We start from the raw sequence: 20,858 nt of genomic DNA, 5'->3' as shown, positions 1-20,858 counted from the left end.
ATGGAACTTGCGCAATATACAGGCAAATAGAAAACTACACTGAAACAAACGCAGGCACTAAAATAAATGTACAGCAGAAAATCTGTTATAAGATTTACAACGCTAAAATCCACAGCTCGATTCCTAGCTTTGCATTAAGAAAAACAGTCAGTAGTTTAAAAAGGTTAAAAAATGAAAACTGTTGATTAGCTGTTAATTAGTTAGTTAGTTATCACCATTAGATTCCATCTAGGAACATAGGGCCGCAATCGCTTGTGGATTCTTCAACAAGTATTTAAGTGAGTAGGTTGTTAGCCCACTGCACCGAGCCGTCCCTAATTTAGTAGTGTAAGACTAGAGGGAAGGCAGCTAGTCATCACCACCCACCGCCAACTCTTGAGCTACTCTTTTACCAACGAATAGTGGAATTGACCGTAACATTTTAACGCCCCCACGGCCGGGAGGGCGAGCATGTTTGGCGACCCTAGGATTACGAGTCGCACGCCTTACGCGCTTGGCCATGCCAGGCCCGTTGATTAGCTGTACCATATTAAATATATTTAACAAGTATATTAGCTTGGAAATGGAGGGTCACGGTTCGAGTCCCTATATTACCAAACATGCTCGCCCTTTTATCCGTGAGGGTGTTATTATATGACTGTCAATCCGACTATTTATTTGTAAAAGAGTTGGCAGTGGGTGGTGATAACAAACTGTTTTCCCTCTAGTCTTTTACTACTGAATTAGACTTTACGCGATATTCAAAGCAAACGAAACAATACAAAGGAAGTGTTTCTAAAATAGTTATTCACGGTTAAGATATTACACTTTCTATGCTTTTTCGTAAATCTATGATGAAATGCACAGATAACAACATGTCATAACATGTGATCACACGAGTTTCATCCTAGTACAAGCTCTACATAATTACAGCAAATATTCCGAGCATTTTAAATTGAGTGTATTCAAAACAAGAAATGTAAGTAAATTTGAAATGTTATACAAAGAGATCTATATATTTGAGTATGATTATTTCCGTTAGATTTTATTAAAAATACACTCTTTATATATTACGTTACCAAATTATTCACTCTTTTATCTGCTTGTTGTCAAGCGTAAAGTTAAACAATAGATTATATTTGCTGTGCTTAACATAGATATCGAAACAAGGTTTTATCGCTTTAAAAGTTTAGATTCACCATTCAACCACAAGGGGAAATATCCACTCTGTGTGCTCGAAGTTTCTAGAAACGTTGTACGAAAATATCAAGTCAGATCACGTGGTAAACATATATACAAAACAGTTATATAATATATTTGTCCTGGGAAATAATAGATCACTACAAAGATATTTATCATATTATTATTATGTTCTAAAGTTTTGGCTTGTTTATTTTGAGAAAATGTGATTTTATACTTATTTATGGATATAAAACATTACGCATGCGTAAAATTAATTTAACCATGTGGTAGCACATTATTGGTAATAGTGGGTAGAAGAGAAGGCTTGCTAGAAAGAAGTATAGCTAGATTTTAAAAAGAAGAGTTGTAGGTATTTTCACATTTCAATTTTAAACCGTTTGGTTTTATTGTTTCAGAAATTTCGTTAATACCGCAGTTACTCGAGATATCCAACATGGTAAGAGTTACATTTTTAAAAATATTCACCTTTACTTAAAATGCTAAGATATTTCAGTGGTGCAGAGAAAAATTAAAGTGGAAAATGACGTGAGAAATTATTATCTTTAGACTTGAGTACTGAATGTTGTATACATACATTTACAACAAAATGTTTTAGATGAAATGTATATCACTGACACGTGCTTCCTCAAAATTAGAAATGTGATGCCATTTTCCAAACGGAAACTGAATGTTGATTAATTGTAAGGTTTTGGATGGTACTGGTATTTCTCTCTCTCTCTACGTGTTTAGGTATATAAATTTGTATACCCAGAAGGGTCAGGTACACTAGACCTCTTCCTCCTTACTTTACATTGTTTGAGTGGACTTACTGATATATTTAAAGTAAATACAGAGGTCCAGAGTGATGAGCATAATTCAGGCCCTATTCAGGGCCATTGGTATATTCATTGGTAAGGCCCTATAATTGAAAAAAGGCGGGGTCTTCTTTAATGTGTGGTGGCGTTGAAGATATTTTTAATCTGATTTTAGGTTCAGAAATATAAGGTGCACGAACTGAGCTTGTTAAAATGTATTTCTACTAATATTGTTACTAAATCAGTGTTAGTAATAATAATTTCAAATTTACTTGAAACTCAAGTACTGTGAATATGATATACTTTTATTAATCTTATTTTGGAGTGAAATGTAAAAACAGACATGAGTGCATGCATTAGTTAATTATATCAGTAACAGTTTTATATATGTTAATGTACACAAATATGATTTCAAATGTTCACTACTTGTAGAGATCTTAGATTAACTGGACTTCAGAACATGTACATTAAAATACATGTCAATTTTTTTATTGTACCTTTTTTTAACAGGCAGGTATTGGCAGGCGTCTTATTCCATTAATGGATAGGATTTTAGTTCAAAGGTTTGAACCAGAACTGAAAACAAAGGGAGGCATCATGATTCCAGAAAAAGCTCAAGGAAAAGTACAGAGTGCAAAAGTAATAGCAGTTGGTCCAGGTGCTCATAATGAGGTCAGTGTTATTTGTTACTGTTAACAAGAAATGTTAATGAGAAATAATAATTGTAGCTAACAAATGGGTTTTAACAAACTTTTAATTTGAAGTGATACTCACCAACACTTTACATTTAAATGTGGAATTAAAGTTTTAGTTTTAAGAGAAGTAAAAATTAAGACTGTTTGAACCATTGAGGTCTTTCATGAACTTAAGAAATATTTAAACTTGTTTTAATTCCAGTTGCAACTTACCTGACTTGAGGTATAAATAAGTGAATGTAAAAAAAAAAAAAACCATATCTTGACTCTTGGAGCACTGGGAAGGTAACTCCTTAATAACTAAAGAACAGTAAATTCATAAATGTTACAAAGTATCTTATTCAAGCCAAATATCCAATGGTTATCTTTTTAGCCCTCTTGTGGCAAACTGAGAGCAGGTTAAAACAAACTTCTTTTAAAAGCTTGTAGAAGTATATTAATTTTTCAGTACTGAAAATGGCAGGTCACTAGTTTCATTAAATCTTGAATATTGCTCGAGGATAAGAACAACTGGTCCACTACGGCAACATCAGTCATGAAATTAACAGCAATTAAATCTCGTACCCATTTCTTGTCTTCAAAGTTCATGTGTAAATCTGGTTCCCTGTGGCTGTATCGGTTATGGAATTCACAGTTGCTGAGCCTAATATCTGATTACTGTCTTCATGGCACACGTGTAATAGACCAAGAAAATGCTGCAACAAACTATATGTTTATAAATATCTTCATATAGAACTGAAGTGGAGAATTGTGTGTAAATTAGTTTTAAAGAATGAATCTCTTTAAACTGATATTTAAGTTAACTATATTTACATTTTTATACAGCAACTGTTGAGAAAACAAGTGTAACTGATCATGTTTTATTATTTAAGTAGACATTTTAACTTGTTTTGCAGAAAGGAGAAACAACTCCAGTTAGTGTTAAACCTGGAGATAACATACTTTTGCCTGAATATGGTGGTACTAAAGTGGAAATTGAAGAAAAGGTGTGTGTTTAGTTATGTTTTGATCGACTTAAGTAGATCTATATTAATAACACTACTAGGTCTATAATTACTGACACAATTTCTGTTATCTCCCTTAAAGATAGAAGGGACATTAGCTAGTTTCCAGTCTGTCAGTACTTGTCCATTATTCAAGGACTTCAAAAACAATTGTGGCAAGTGTCTCAAACATCTAGTTCTTGACCTCCTTTAAAACCCTTAGGAAAGTATCTTGCCCAAGGGCTTTATGATTCTTTAAAATTCCCAATTTTATGTTAACAAACTCAGAATTTATGCAGATGTCTTCTTTCCATCTATCAAATGAAAACTGAAGTAAAAACAGAGTTTAATAACTCAGCCATTTCATTATTATAAGATACAAGCCTTTCTGTATCGTCCTTCAAAGATACTGACCCTATCCTAACATTTTGTTTACTCTTAATTTACTTAAACAAATCCTTACTATTAATTTTTGTTTGTAGCAAAGTTTTTCATATATTCTTTTGGGTGTCGTAATTTCCTGTTTGACCAACTTCCATAATCTTCTATAATACCAGTCAATATACATTTCTTAAATGTGTGATGCTTTTTCTTTCATTTCATCTCTCACATTCTTTGTGAGCCAACCTGTTTTATTTTCCTTGCAGATATCCTAATCTTTCTATAAGGAATTTTTGTTAATAACATGGAAAAAAATATTATTGTTGCTATTATCCTTAATATTCTCAACTTCAACAGGACGTAACTCACACTTTACGTATAGAGCTGCTCTTATTCGCTTTCATTACTACTCTGTCTCTATTAAATAGCTGGTAACCATGTATTTCAAAGAAGTTTCTGTCATCAAAGTCATATACATTTAACTATGCTTCAGATATTGCCATTATATCAAGATCTATTCCTACCAGTGCCTTTAGTTATATTTTATTTCTTCTATCATTTCAGTAGTATACAGTGTTCATATTTGTTTCTGTCTAACTAGTTTAATACTTATTTCCTATGCTGAACTTTCCTTTACATTATGATTTTGTTTCATTTAATTTCTTTTCCTTCATTGCTATCTAGTCCTTGTTTAAAACTTCCCTTACAGCTGATTTAATAGCTCTTACAAATACGTGTAAACCATCCATTTCGAAAAGTTTCCTCCCCTGACTGAACAAACTGATCCCACAAGTCGAACCAGCTACCTTGCTCATCCTTGCATATTAATTGCAGCCTGACGTTTACATCTAGTGACCTACTCAAAATTTCATCTCCACAAATAATTCATGGCAGTATCCCTGACACAGTTAATTTATGGCCTTCGTTTTTTTCAATGCTTTTATCAACATATTTTAGTTGTTAATTAGCTCCTCTTACTTTATCTTCCCTATATGATTAACTGCTAAGTGCACAACAAAAACTGTATTGTTGCCAGTTCCCTTCATTGTTATATCTTCCATTTGTGCACTGAGGTAGTATAGTCTGTCTTTTTCTCCCCATTTACCCCACATACTGTGTCAAGGAATCACTTAAAACTGTAACCTCTTAAGTTCATAATCCATATCCTTGTCTATTCCTTTTTTTTTTCTCTTCCTCTAATAGTTCCTTGTCTACATCAGCCAAAAGCTGAAATCCATTACTCAACAGAATAGGGTCTTTACAATTAAGTTCACTACTTTTAAACCTAGTACTGTCATTTATAACTTCCTGAATGCCACTGTTAATCTTAGCTGATGTTTGCCTTGCATGTAAAAACTTAAGCTCCTCTTTTAGTCCTGCTACCATTTCCCACAGTCTACACTTCTCTTTACTTCCTCCCATCAGTGTGGATTCCTGTGCATGGTGAGGGGATCTCCAAGGGAAGGTTCTGTTTTTTCAGTTTACCTTCTCTGGGATCTAAACATCCACTCACATGTTTACTGTGCATGGCAATCCATGAAGGGGAGGAGAGGATCCTGGTGGTTGAGGGGTCCAACCCTAGCACACCACTTTGGCCTTGAATTCCTGTGGACAGGTGGCCCCCTTGGGTCAGTTGGCTGATCCACTTGGGCTAGGGTCAAACAAGTACCAGTGTTGGATGTTCTCAACAGGTGTTGTGGACATTGTATCTGATGCTGGTGTTAGGGTATAGTGCTCACGAATCCTGGCGTTGCTGCAGTGTCCTTGTTTGACATTGTAGTGTGCCCCTCGTAGTGCTGCATTGTGGGTGGGGTCAGTGGGCATCAAAATTTCCCTTTCTTTATTATGGATACTCCAATTAAAAATCTTAATAAAATAGTGCAAAAACAGTATAGGTAAATGACAGTGTTTTGAAGATTCTGAGCAGCAATCCTCACAACTTGTTGTACCTCATTTTCTTATATTGCATTCACTTTCAGACAAATCTTTAGGGCAGATGTCTCCCTTTTTCATTCAGTAGGGACTAGAGGGACTTGCTGGCTCTCCAAAGTCAGTAAAGAAGCTTTGGTGACATATTGGTGGAAACATCCACATCTCAACACAGTGAACTCCTCTTGTATTCAAAGGCAATTGGGGATATACCTATTGAGGTTACACATCATGATACTTTGCATTCATCAAGAGGAGATTCTTGCTGGTTTCTCCACCCAAGGAGTTTCTGGAGTGAGGCATATATCCACTCTCAAAGATGGAATTATGATGCTGACCAATGTGCTCATTATTACATTTACATCACATCTGCCTGCCACCATCAAGGCAGGTTATCTTAATTGCAGAGTATGGCCATACGTTCCAAACTCTCTCTGATGTTTGTTGTCAGTGTCAGTCACTCAAGGACATCATGTCATGGTTCCTTGACGTGTGCTTGTTGCAGTAGCAAGGACTATGATGCCTACCAGTGTGAAACTGACCCTCATTGTATCCATTGCAATAGCTCTCACCCATCCTACTTTTGTTCTTGCCCTAAATTCTTGGAAGAAAAAGAGGTGCAGTGTTTGAAAACGATTCATAACATTACTTATCCTGAGGCTCGAAAATTGCTGTCCACCAACTCATCTCAAACTAATGCTGCTGCACTTCGTTCCACAACTACAGTGGGAGTGCAGACAGATCTCTCTGCCTCCAAAACAATTATTTTCCAAACAAATGAAAGTTCGTTGACCTCCATGGTTAAAAAAGTTGAATTAACTTCAACACCCAGCTCTGTTTTTTACATATATTCCAACAAATCCCAAGACCCACATCCTTTGGTTCCAGGTACAGGCATTTCCTCAAATACATCATCTTCTCCCACCCCAAGATGCAAAACATTTGTTCACGTCCTCAGTCATTGGAATCCCCTTCCAACAGCAAAGACCTGCCCAATCGACTCAGGGCAGGATCCATGGAGGTCGAGAGACCTCCCTCGAATAAGGACAGTAAAGAAAAACGATGTGGTTGTAAACAGAAGAGTTCTCCACCAAATTCACCTACACGTCATTAAAAATGGCCACCTTGATACAATGGAACTGTCGAGGTTTACGTTGTAATCTAGATGACATCAAAACACTAATTGCTTCCTACCATCCTGTATGTCTTTTCTTACAGGAAACATTTCTGAAACCTGCTGATACAATCACCTTTTGGTAGTTTTCTTTGTACAGAAATGACAGGCTGTCTGATGGATGAGTGCATGGAGGGGTGGCACTGTTGGTTGATCAGCATGTGCCCACTCTGTCTTTGCCACTCGACACACTCTTGGAGGCCGTAGCCATTCATGTTTCCTTGGATCATGCCATCACTGTTTGTTCTTTCTACCTGTCACCTGGATACACATATGATCAATCAGACTTTGATGCTCTCATTGAACAGTTGCCATCTCCCTTTGTAATTCTGGGGGACTTTAATGGACATCATCCCCTCTGTGGAAGTGCAGATATTGATAGGAGAGGTCACTTTGTAGAGCGTATGCTCTCTGATCACAACCTTTCTTTTTTCAGTACTGGTTCTTCTACCTAGTCAGTCCTTTACTGCTGTTGATCTCTCAGTTTACTCCCCTTTATTATTCTCCAATTTTTCATGGAAGGATGACAATAATCCATGAGGCAGTGATCATTTTCCTATAATTTTGAGAGAGAGTGGCCATGGCCAATGCCACTCAACCCAAGTGCCCCGGTGGAAGCTGGATCAGGCAGACTGGCCTACTTTCACTGCTCTCACAAAACTTGATCCTGCCATCGTCTGTCACCCATCAATAAACGACTGTGTGGCAGCAGTAACTGACTGTATTATACAAGCAGCTGCTCAATGTATTTTTAAAACTTTGACACTTTTTCCACTATATTCTCTATGGTGGTGGAATTCTGTCTGCCACATGGCACGGAAGGCTCAAAAATGGACCTGGGATACTTTCTGTAGATGTCCCACACACTCAAACCACATCGCTTTCCAGCGGGCACATGCTCGGTGGGTAAGACATCAAAGCCAGAATGAATCTTGGATTAAGTTCACAACTGGCATATCTTCTACCACCAGTTCCAACATCATATAGGACAAGATTTAAAAGGTCAGTGGGCAATACAATTCTGTCCCCATCTTGATCTTACTCCCTGATGGCCAGGAAGTAGCTAATACCCAGAGCATCATCCATACTCTAGGTGAAAGCTTTTGCCAGGTATCTAGCACTTCTGCTTATTCTTCCACCTTTTTAGCTATCAAGACTCGGGCAGAGCAATCACCTCTTTCCTTTTGAGCTGATTGTCTCTATGACTGTAATCCTCCCTTTAAACTGGAGGAACTCAAACTGGCCCTTCATTGGTCTGGCACTGCATCTGTTGGACCAGATGATGTACACTATGACATGCTGCACCATTTTTCTCCTGCTTCTCTTGATATTCTTCTAATTGTTTTTAACTGGATCTGCAGGAGTATGTTTAACCTGATGCTGTGCCAGGCTTTTGTCTTACCTTTCTCTAAGCCTGGGAAGGATCTCAAGATTCCTTCAAACTACTGTCCAATTGCTTTGACGAGGTGTCTCTGTAAGACCTTAGAGAAGAAGGTCAACACTCATCTTGTTTGGTTCCTCAAATCAAGCAACCTCCTTTCTCCCACCAGGTGTGGGTTCCGATGACAATACTCCACTGTGGACCACCTGATTTCACTTGAAGCATCAATTAGAGAAGCCTTTCTCAAACAACATCTTGTATCAGTATTCTTTGACATTGGGAATGCTTATGATACAACATGGAGGAATGGCATTTTGAGAGACCTCCATATATATGGGTATGTGGCCATTTGCCCAATTTTATTAATTTTTAAAGGACAGGAGATTCCAAGTTCATGTGGGTTTGACACTTCCTGCTCTTTTCTGCAGGAACTTAGAGTCCCTCAGGGCTGTGTTCTGAATGCCACACTTTTCAGTATAAAAATTAATGCCATCACTAAACAAATCCCTCCCACTGTTGCAAATGGGCTCTACGTCGAAGACTTTCACATCTCGTGTCAGTCATCGAACATGAGGTACATTGAACAGCAGCTACCGACTGCTCTCAATCATTTACTGAAGTGAACCACAAGAAATGGCTTTAACTTCTCTCTCTATAGAACTGTTTGCATGCACTTTTACTGCCAATGGGGTATTCACTCTGATCCTGAATTCCATATCGGTGAAGTTGTGCTGCCTATGATTCCTGAGACAAAGTTCTTGGGGCTAATCTTTGACCATAAGCTGACCTTTATTCTACACGTCAAGCAGCAATGTGTAAAATGTCCAAGAGCACTGAATGTTCTCTGTGTCCTCTTTTCCACCACTTGGGGAGCATATCGATGTTCTGTGCTAAAGATATATCATGCTCTTATTTGATCGAAACTCGACTCTGGCTCTGCACTTCCACTATTCAGAGCTTATACATAGTCTCATGAACCTTCTTTGCATTTCCACTATTTGCAACTGTCTTCACTACATGCTTCGAAACTTCGTTCCTTACCAAAGCTTCCCACCTGGGGTTGTGTTTTTCTTCCTCAGTAGATCATACTTTTTCACAACAAATGATCAGCCATTGTTTCTATTGGCCTTCGTATCCAGGTATAGTTGGCTTGGCATGCCCAAGCGTGTTAAGGCGTGTGGCTCGTAATCTGAGGGTCATGGGTTCGCATCCCCGTTGTGCCAAACATGCTCGCCCTTTCAGCCATGGGGATGTTATAATGTGACAGCTAATCACACTATTCGTTGATAAAAGAGTAGCCTAAGAGTTGGCAGTGGGTGGTGATGACTAGCTGCCTTCCCTCTGGTCTTACAATATTAAATTTGGGACGGCTGACACATATAGCCCTCGAGTAGCTTTGTGCGAAATTCAAAAGCAAACAAACAAAACGAACCAGGTGCAGTTGGATGAATTGGCTTCTTACAATCCCCAAATGTGACCTATCTTTAAGTCACCTGAGAAAAGTAGATACTCCCAATTGGAAATCCTGTCTGTTATTTGCTGAACATCTTTCGAACCATCCTTCCATACCTATTTCTACAGATGGTTTGAAATCAGTGACTGTGTGGGTTCTGCCAAGGTTTGTTGTGGTTCGGTGGTTGCTCACAGAATTCCCTCTACAGCTTCTGTGTTCACTGCTGAACTGTATGCCATTTCTCTTTCCCTGGGATCACATAGAAGCTAAGCAATACTCAAACTACACTATTTTTACTGACACACTTAGTTTTCTAATAGCCCTGGAATTGCTTCACATTAGTTCTCACCCTGTTTTCACTGATATTTAAAACCGACTGGCCCATTTCTCTTTAACATTTACTTCTTTCCAGTTTTTCTTGATACCCCCTCGGTGTGGATTCCTGTACGTGGTGAGGGGACCTCCCAGGGAAGGTTCTATTCTATCTGGTTACCTTCTCTGGGATCTAAACATCCACCCACATGTTTGCCGTGCGTGGCGACCCGTGAAGGGGAGGAGAGGATCCTGGTGGTTGAGGGGTCCAACCCTAACACACCACTTTGGCCTTGAATTCCTGTAGACGGGCGGCCTTTGGGTGGCCCCCCTTGGGTCAGTCGGCTGGTCCACTTGGGCTAGAGTCAACCAGTACCAGTGTTGGAAGTTCTCAACGGGTGTTGTGGACATTGTGTCTGATGCTGGTGTTTGGGTATAGTGCTCAGGAAAACCCTGGCGTTGCTGCATTGTCCTTGCATGGCTTTGTAGTGCGTCCCCTTGTAGGGCTCCATGGTTGGTGGGGTCAGTGGGTACCGAAAATTTTTTTTTTTCCTATGGATTCTCCTCCAAAAAATTTAAATAAAATTGTAAAAAAACAGTCAATGGGTAAGCAACCACATCTTGAATACTCGGAACAGCAATCTTCAACATCAGTAACACACGTACCTCATTTTCTTATATTACATTCTCTTTCAGAAAAACCTTTAGGGCAAATGTCCCCTTTTTTTATTCAAAAGGGACTAGAGGGACTTGCTGGCTCTCCAAAGTCAGTAAAGAAACTTCCGATCTGGTGACATATTGGTGGAAACATCCACATCCCAACACAGTGAACTCTTCTTGAATTCAAAGGCAATTGGGGATATACCTATTGCGGTTACACCCCATGCTACCTTGAATTCTTCATGAGGAGTTATTGTTGAAAGGGATTTGAAGAACGTTCCCGAGTCAGAGATTCTCGCTGGTCTCTCCACTCAAAGAGTTTCTGCAGTGAGGCGCATCTCCACTCGCAAAGATGGAGTTACACTGCCAACAAATACCCTCGTTTTAACATTTACTTCACCACGTGCACCTGCCACCATCAAGGCAGGTTATCTCATTTGCAGGGTTAGGCCACACATACCAAACCCTCTTCGATGTTTCCAATGTCAGAGATTCGGCCACTCAAAGACATCTTGTCGTGGTTCCCTGACATGTGCTCGTTGTGGAGGCAAGGACCACGATGCCTATGACTGTGACATGAACCCACATTGCGTAAACTGCAATGGTTCCCACCCTTCCTATTTTCGTTCTTGCCCAAAATGTTTGGAGGAAAGAGAGGTGCAGCGTTTGAAAATAATCATAACATTAGTTATCCTGGGGCTCGGAAATTGCTCTCCGCCACTCCATCTCAGACATATGCTGCTGCAATTCATTCCACACCTACAGTGTGAGTGCAGACAGATCTCTCTGTACCTCCAAGAGAATCATTTTCAAAACAAATGAAAAGCCTTTTGAACTCCATGGTTAAAAAGGTTGATGAATTGACTTCTACACCCATCTCTGTTCTTTCCATATATTCCAATAAACCTCAAGATCCACGTCCTTCAGTTTCAACTACAGGCATTTCTTCTGATACATCTTTTTCTCCCACCACAAGAGACAAAACAATTATTTGTTCTCATCCTCAGTCACTGGATTCCCCTTCCAATAACAAAAACCTGCCCACCCGACCCAGAGCAAGATCCATGGAGGTTGATAGACCTCCTCCGACTAAAGACAGTAAAGAAAAAAGACGTGGTCGGAAACCGAAGGGTTCTCCAGCCACTTCACCTACCCGTTCTTAAAAATGGCCACCTTGATACAATGGAACTGTCGAGGTTTACGTTCTAATCTGGATGATATCAAAACGCTGATTGCTCCCTCCCATCCTGTTTGTCTTTTTTTACAAGAAACATTTCTCAAAACTGCTGATACTGTCTCCATTCGGCAGTTTTCTCTGTACAGAAATGACAGGTTGTGTGATGGTCGAGTACGTGGAGGGGTGGCACTGTTGGTTGATCAGTATGTGCCCACCCTGTCTTTGTCACTCAACACACCCTTGGAGGCTGTAGCCATCTGTGTTTCCTTGGGTCATACCATCACTGTTTGTTCTCTGTACCTGTTCCCTGGAGAGACATATGATCAATCAGATTTTGATGCTCTCGTTGAACAGTTGCCATCTCTATTTCTAATCCTAGGGGATTTTAATGGACATCATCCCCTCTGGGGAAGTGCTATTATTGATGGGAGGGGCCGATCTGTAGAGCGGATGCTCTCTGATCACAATCTTTCTCTTTTCAATACTGGTTCTTCCACTTACTTTCATGCACCTAGTCAGTCCTTTACTGCTATTGATCTCTTAGTTTGCTCCCCTTCATTATTCTCCCATTTTTCATGGAGGGTTGACAGTAATCCACTAGGCAGTGATCATTTTCTGATCCTTTTGAGAGAGACTGGCCGTGGTCGATGCCACCCTACCCGCGTGCCCCGGTGGAAGCTGGATCAGGCAGACTGGTCCACTTTCACTGCTCTCGCAGAACTTGATCCTGCCATCGTAAATCAGCCATCAATAGACGACTGTGTGGCAGCTGTAACTGGCTGTATTATACAAGCAGCTGCTCAGTGTATTCCTAAAACCTTGACACGTTTTCCACAATATCCTCATCCGTGGTGGAATCCTGCTTGCCACTTAGCACAGAAGGCTCAAAAGCGGGCCTGAGATACTTTTTGTAGATATCCCACACTTTCAAACCGGGTTGCTTTCCAACGGGCCCGTGCACATGCTAGGTGGGTAAGATGTCACAGCCAGAAGGAATCTTGGATTAAGTTCACAACCAGTATATCTTCTACCATCAGTTCCAAGATCATATGGGACAGGATTCGAAAGGTTAGTGGGCACTACAATTCTGTCCCCCTCTTGATCTTACTCTCTGATGGTCAGGAGGTGACTGATGTTCAGAACACAGCTAACACTCTAGGTGAAAGCTTTTGCCGGGTATCTAGCACTTCTGCTTGTTCCTCCACCTTTCTGGCCATCAAGACTCGGGCAGAGTGATCACCTCTTTCCTTTCGAACTGACTGTTTCTTTGACTATAATTGTCCCTTTACCCTGGTGGAACTAAAAATGGCCCTTCATCGGTCTGCCAGTACGTCTGTTGGACCTGATGATATTCATTATGACATGCTGCACCATCTATCTCCTGCTTCTCTTGATGTCCTTCTGATTGTTTTCAACTGGATCTGGCAGGAGAATGTTTTTCCTGATGCCTGGTGCCAGGCTATTATTTTACCTTTCTCTTAGTCAGGGAAAGATCCCAAGATTCCTTCAAACTACCGTCCAATTGCTTTGACGAGCTGTCTCTGTAAGACATTAGAAAGTATGGTTAATGCTCGTCTTGTTTGGTTCCTTGAATCAAACAACCTCCTCTCGCCCACCCAGTGTGGGTTCCGTCGACAGCACTCCACCACAGACCACCTAATTCGTCTTGAAACATCTGTCAGAGAAGCCTTTCTCAACCGCCAACATCTTGTATCAATATTCTTTGACATAGAGAAGGCTTACAACACAACATGGAGGTATGGCGTTTTGTGAGACCTCCATACATATGGGTTACGTGGCCATAACATAACCACGTTATAAATATGGATCATGTTTATCAAAAATTTTTTATTGGACAGGAGATTCAAAGTTCGTGTGGGTTCGACACTTTCTCGTTCTTTTGTACAGGAACTTGGAGCCCTCAAGGCTGTGTATTGAGTGTTAAACTCTTCAGTATAAAGATAAATGCCATCACTGAACAACTCCCTCTCACTGTTGCGAATGGGCTGTATGTCGACGACTTTCACATCTCATGTCAGTCGTCAAACATGAGATATATTGAGCGGCAACTACAAACCGCCCTCAATTGTGTACGGAAGTGGACTCTGGCGAACGGCTTTAATTTCTCTCTTTCCAAAACTGTATGCATGCACTTTTGCCGTCGACGGGGTATTCACCCTGATCCTGAACTTCATATCGGTAAAGTTTTCCTGCCAGTGGTACCTGAGACCAAGTTCTTGGGGCTTATCTTTGATCGTAAACTGACCTTTATACCACACTTAAAGCAGCTTCGGGTCAAATGCACAAGAGCACTGAACATCCTCCATGTTCTCTCTTCTACCAGTTGGGGAGCAGATCGCTGTTCAATGATAAAGGTATATCGTGCTCTTATTAGATCGAAACTCGATTATGGATCAATGGTCTATGGCTCTGCCAAACCCTCGGCTTTAAAGATGCTGGACCCCATTCATCACCAAGGACTTCGACTCTGCACTGGGGCTTTCCGTACCTCTCCAGTTCAAAGTATATACATTGAATCTCATGAACCTTCTCTACACCTTCGCCGTTTGCAACTATCTTTACAATATACTTCAAAACTTCATTCCTTACCAAAGCATCCCACCTGAAAATGTGTTTTCCTTCCTCAGTGGGCAGTACTTTTTCAGAACAGACGATCTGTCATTGCTCCGTTTGGCCTTCGCATCTGGGCGCAATTGGATGAATTGGGTCTGTCCTTGGATAACATTGCAGATTCCACAGGTTGGCCCATCCCACCATGGCTTATTACAGCCCCCAAATGTGACCTTTCTTTCAGTCACCTAAAAAAGGCAGATACTCCAGATTGGAAGTACCGTCTTTTATTCAATGAATATCTTTCAAACAATCATTCAGTTCCCATTTATACAGATGGTTCCAAATCAGGTAATTCAGTGGGCTCTGCTATGGTTTGCTATGGGTCAGTAGTTGCGTGCAGAATCCCTTCTACAGCTTCTGTGTTCACTGCTGAACTGTATGCCATATCTCTTGCCCTAGATCATATTGCAGCTGAGCAGTACTCCAACTGCACTATTTATACTGATTCGCTTAGTTCTAAACTTGTCTTCGAATCGCTACACATTAGCTCACATCCTATTCTCACTGATATTCGAAACCGACTGGGACATTTCTCATTAGCAGCTACTTCAATCCAGTTTTTCTGGATACCAGGCCATGTTGGTATTCACGGGAATGAGCTTGCAGACATGGCAGCTAAATATGTCTGCTTCAGCACCATCACTCCTATGCCTATTCTGTACATGGACTATGGTGTTGTCTTCAAGGCTCGGCTCCGTGCCAGCTGGCAGTCCACTTGGAGTGAGTAACGCGACAACAAACTTTTTCAAATCAAACCCAAAATTGGACTTTGGCCATCGAGCTTCTGTAAAGTTCGGAAGGAGGAAGTTGTTCTCACTAGGCTACGCATTGGTCACAGTTTTTTAACTCATCATTTTCTTTTATCTGGAACTGATGCACCAATGTGTAGTTTGTGTAACACTCAAATCACTATCAGCCATGTTTTACTTTCTTGCCACCGTTACAATTCTTAACGACAGCAATATTTTAAACATATTTTTTCCCAGGGTCAGTCTGTAACATTGGACAGAGTTATTGGTGATGGTGACTCTGTCCACCTTGATAATGTTTTTAATTTTTTAATGGCCATTAATCTTTTTTAATCTCATTTAAGTGTTGCATATTTATTCATTACACCTTTTTAATTGTGGTTCCTTTTTTACGGTTTTAATCTCTCTCATTCAATTTGACATTGGACAGTGGCCAGAACATTAAATAACTTGACACCAGGACTGGAAATGCCAACTTCAGGTGACTAACGCTCCTGTTTGAACTACTCGTTAGTCATCCTGGCGAGTTGTTATTATACTTTTGCTGCATATCATTTCACACTTTTACTACTTAACTTTTTAGTACTGGCCATATTGACTCATAACCCAGAATCAGGACTGGAAAGACCAACTTCAGGTGACTGACGGTGGTTTTTATACTTACCTGTTAGTCTTCCTGGCGGGTTACGATCATTACCATTCTGCTACAGGTAGTTCTTTACAACTTTGTTGACTGGATGTCAACATTGGTTTTTACGCCATTTTCTGTTTTAATTGCCGTTTTGCTTTTAACTTCAATTACTTTTACAAATTTTACTCCATTTACTTGACTTTTATCTTTTTACTGGACATTTGGCTACTCATTATTACGATTTTGCTATGTGTCTTTTAAAACTTTTATTCTTTTACATTTTGATAATAGCTGCTATGACACATAACCCGGGAACCAGGACTGGAAAGGCCAACTTCAGGTGATTGATGGTGGTTCGTGAACTTACCTGTTAGTCTTCCTGGCGGGTTATGATCATTACCATTTTGCTAGAGTAAATATCTTACAATTTCTTATACTCTGCCTTCTATCTTAACATTGTAGACTAGGTGTCAACATTGGTTTTATACTTTTTTGTTTTACCTTCATTTCCATTTATGTCTATTACTACATTTATTTATTTATTTTTTTACATTTTTACCGAATGTGTGGCGCAGATAGCCTCGCTGCTTTGTGCCATAAAACACTAAATCAATCAATCAACATGGATACCAGGCCATGTTGGTATTCGCAGGAACAAGCTCGCCAACACTGCAGCTAAATCTATCTGCTCTGGCACTATCACTGCTGTGGCTGTTCCATACATGGACTATAGTCCTGTATTCAAGGCTCTGCTCTGTGTCAGCTGACAGTTGACTTGGAGTGAGCAACATGAAAAAAAAACTTTTCCAAATAAAACACTATATTGGACTTTGGCCATTTTACTTCCATAAGAATCGGAAAGAGGAAGTTTTTCTAATTAGACTACGCATTTGTCATAGTTTTTTAACTCATCGTTTTCCTTTATCTCAAACTGATGCACCAGTATGTTGTTTGTGTGACACTCAGATCACAATAAGTCACATTTTACTTTCTTGCTCTCATTATGTTTCTTGTCAACGGTACCATTTTAAACATGTTCTGTCACAAGGTTTTTCCATAATGTTAAGACAGTGTTATTGGTGATGGTGACTCTGTCCACTGTGGTAATGTTTTTAGTTTTTTAAAGGCCATTAATCTTTTGAATGCCATTTAAGTTTTTAATTTATATATTATGTCTTTTTTAATGTGGCTCCCTTTTAAAAATCACAGTTCATCTAGTTCAATTTGAAATTGGAAACTGGCCGTAGCATTAAATAACTCAACCAGGACTGGAAAGGCCAACTTCAGGTGACTGACGGTGGTTTTTGTACTTACCTGTTAGTCTTCCTGGCGAGTTATAACTAGTTTTGCTACAGAAAATCCTTTTCAACTTGAATTACTGTAGTTTTTCTCTTAATGTTGTAGACTAGATGTAAACATTGGTTTTATGCTGTTTGTTTTTTTTAACTTTATTTTGGTTTACCTTAATTTCCTTTTATGAATTTTACTAAATTTACTTTTTAACTTTTTACTGGATGTTTGGTGCAGATAGCTGTAGCTGCTTTGTGCCATAACACTAAATCAATCAACCAACCATCCAACTTTTATTTCCTCAATGTCAGTTAGGATAGTCTCCAATCTGCAACCTATGCATATAAAATGGACATCCTCACTATTAGCTTCCTTAAAATTACATAGAAATCCAGATTTCCCAAATAAAATCCATTCATTGGACCTATTGTACTTAATAAACTGCAGATGCTCAACCCCCAATCTAGTCTTAATCCCTGTATTTGCAGAATTTCTATAAACACTCAATACTGTGATTAAATACCGGTAGTCTGTTGTCAACAATTTATTTATTAAATAAAAAAAATTATTTAATTTGTCTCACAATCTCACTGCAAATTGAATTATAACTAAGCCTAAACACCCATTATCTGTTCCTAGCCTAATTTAAAGTTATACTAAATGTTACACCACTGAAATCTAACTTAAAAGCTTATACCTACTATTTTAGTTCCCTGTTTTACTAAATCTAGTTTTTATTTTGCTATTGAACTCTAATTTCTAAAGATAAAAATAATAAATAACATTAAAAAATCTACAATGTTATAAGAACTTAGCTTTCTAATGTTTAATTATAAGTCTAAACTGTCATTACACATCCTGTGCTGTATATAGTCCAAGTCTTGTAATATGGCTCACCCCTCATGCTTCTCATTTAGTGTTGTCCTGTCTTCTTGTGTATTACAAAATTTACTGAGTTTGTAATGGGACTCGAATCTCTTCAAGTTAATTTTTCCATTATGTATGGCTACTTGCAGTTGTTTCTGATATTATTTCTCACTACTTTCTCAAGATCATTTTACTCATTTTGGATTAATTCTTCAAACAAGGTTGTCATGTTAATACAAATTGATTGTTGTGACTTGTGTATCTTTTTCTTTCTGAACTGTTTCACCTCAGATAAAGAATTTTTGTAATTTATTATTATTGTAAATTATTTGGATTTGTACCTTGACAGGTTTTATCTCTCTATCATATGGACTGTTCAAAAAGGGAATAAGGTATTCCTTTCTAAGATTTGCTAAATTATATCTCATAGTTGTATTTGTTTGAAGCTGAACTCGATTGTGATCGATGTTATGTAATTTGAGAATATTTTGAAACTTATTTTTTGTGATGGCTCAAGATGAATTTTGTTTTTTTTTATAAAATTGATCATTCTCAGTCAGTGTTGTTACTTGGAGAGCAGTAACGTACAATTTTCCCATTTTACTCTTTTAGTTGTAGCCTTTAGTTTTATCTTTGAGGTAGTTTGTTGATTTCTGTTGGAAAATGTCTGTGTTGTCCTTTATTGAATTAAGTTGAATATTTTCCAAAGAGAACTAATTTAAAAGTTCTCTCCATTCTGTTTTAGTTTTCCTACCCAAACATGACAAGTCACACCTATGTCAGTGAATATACCTATTAAGAGAGAAATCTTAAATTGTGTACTATGTCTATTCACCTCTGATTTGAAATCAATAATGGGTAAATTAATAAGAATATGAGGGAAAATTGGGGTTCCCATTGTCAAGTATGTTTTAATGCTAAGTGTGTGAAGTGAAGCAGATATTTGCTTTAACGGGGTTGCTATGATATGCTTATTCTAAAAATAACTAATTTTGTTTTGGTCTCTTATGCATAACAGGATGAATATTCTAGTTGCAGCTATATATGTTTTTTTGAAATGTTGAATGTTTATATTTGTATTTTGTTATTACCACGTCAAGCGTTGGCAGTCAAAAAAAAATGAACAATTATTTATGGAAGTAGTAGATTAATAAATAAGTATATTTAAGGTTGGTTAATAAATACATTTAGGTTGATGTACTGTTGTTGAAGGCCATTGGCAATTTAAACTATTTTAATAGAAAAATCCTTAACACTGGGTATATTCAATATAAAGGACCATAAAGCAGAAATTAAATTTAAGAAAAGTGTTTCCAAACCCCTTGTGAACATTGAATCCAGAATTTATAATGATGTCAATGTTATTTTAAAATATCCATATAGAATTATATTTAAGGATAAGTGTCTTTTTTTCTTTGAGTATTGTTAGGAGAGAAATGTGCATCCAAGGGATGCATATAAGAACATTTTATACGTCCTAAAGCACATGGGTACGAAGTTCACATTAAAATAAATTATAAATTAATTCCTTTTCATCTGTTTAGCTATATTTGGAATTTGGTTTTAGAAAAGTGTCAAAACTGTTCAAATTTGATATGGATCAACAAAGAAATGAGTTGTTTTTTTATTTGTTTGTGGCCAGTCTTACCTATCTAATTTTTCATTTCACTTGAGTATTGAGTATTACTTCCATGAATTCATGTTGCAGGGTTTATCAACTTTTAAATTAAATGTCACTTTAACTTGTTTTTATAATGCAAACTGTGATTAAGTGCTTGCTTGTAAAAACAAAAACTTGTTTAATGATAAATAATTTATTTGATATTGAACACAACTTGTATCTAATTACAGAATTACATACATTTTTAAATAATTGTCATTTTGCACATACAGTTTAAATGTTCAGGTTAGAGTATTAGCAGTCTATTTTATATTACAAATTATTTTTGTGTTTATTTCTTGTCAGATAATTGATTACAATACTTTCAGTCTTCTTTGTTTACATATGTAAATATGTATTTCTAGTGTTTCTGTAATAGTTCTATCATTTTTCAGGAATTCTACTTGTTTCGAGATGGTGACATTCTTGGGAAATGGGAGAGCTGAGAGGGAAATTGTTTATTTTTGTGTTTAGGGAATCATTTTGTAGTGAATATGTTACATTATAGTGTTGCTGGTTTTTCCTAAACTTGAGAAATGATAGTAAAACTTCCATTGTCCACTTTATAAACCAGATTCATAGAATGCTTTTCTTTTTGGACCATAAATTGTATTTTTTTCCACTATGTACAATATAGAATAAATGAGCAATGAATAAAAACTAATTATCTTTGTCAATAATATTAAAAGGATGACAACAATTTAATGTAATGTTTAACATACTGGGATCTTGAATACATTTAAAAATGATCTAAATCACTTAATTAAAACTAAGAGTCTAGAGTGCTATAAGCAACACCTTCTCCAAACTCCATCATAATTTAAAGTTTTGAATGTCCAACCTACTATAAACCTGAAGTGCTCCAACCATTGCTTTACCAACGTTTGTCGCTGGTTAGGGTATAAT

General features: G+C 38.0%; 1 protein-coding gene across 1 annotated transcript; it reads left to right on the top strand.

Annotated features, from left to right (window-relative positions):
- The first annotated feature begins 1,144 nt into the window (after window positions 1-1,144).
- LOC143252411 (10 kDa heat shock protein, mitochondrial-like) lies at window positions 1,145-20,612 on the top strand. The gene is made up of 5 exons (XM_076504491.1): window positions 1,145-1,262; window positions 1,578-1,618; window positions 2,487-2,648; window positions 3,568-3,657; window positions 20,348-20,612. Exons 2-5 carry the CDS (start codon window positions 1,616-1,618, stop codon window positions 20,396-20,398), a joined length of 306 nt encoding a protein of 101 aa, XP_076360606.1. The 5' UTR covers window positions 1,145-1,262; window positions 1,578-1,615; the 3' UTR covers window positions 20,399-20,612.
- Window positions 20,613-20,858: the final 246 nt, after the last annotated feature.

This window comes from Tachypleus tridentatus, chromosome 6, assembly GCF_004210375.1.
Source record: "Tachypleus tridentatus isolate NWPU-2018 chromosome 6, ASM421037v1, whole genome shotgun sequence".
NCBI lineage: Eukaryota > Metazoa > Arthropoda > Merostomata > Xiphosura > Limulidae > Tachypleus > Tachypleus tridentatus.
The sequence above is the reverse complement of the archived record's forward strand: the minus strand, read 5'-3'. Positions and strand labels throughout refer to the sequence as shown.

What these genes read in the sequence shown, in the direction of transcription:
- LOC143252411 (XM_076504491.1), top strand. An exon ending in GTCCAGGTGCTCATAATGAG is followed by an intron (nt 2,649 to 3,567) that starts GTCAGTGTTATT and finishes CTTGTTTTGCAG; the next exon opens with AAAGGAGAAACAACTCCAGT. An exon ending in AAGTGGAAATTGAAGAAAAG is followed by an intron (nt 3,658 to 20,347) that starts GTGTGTGTTTAG and finishes ATCATTTTTCAG; the next exon opens with GAATTCTACTTGTTTCGAGA.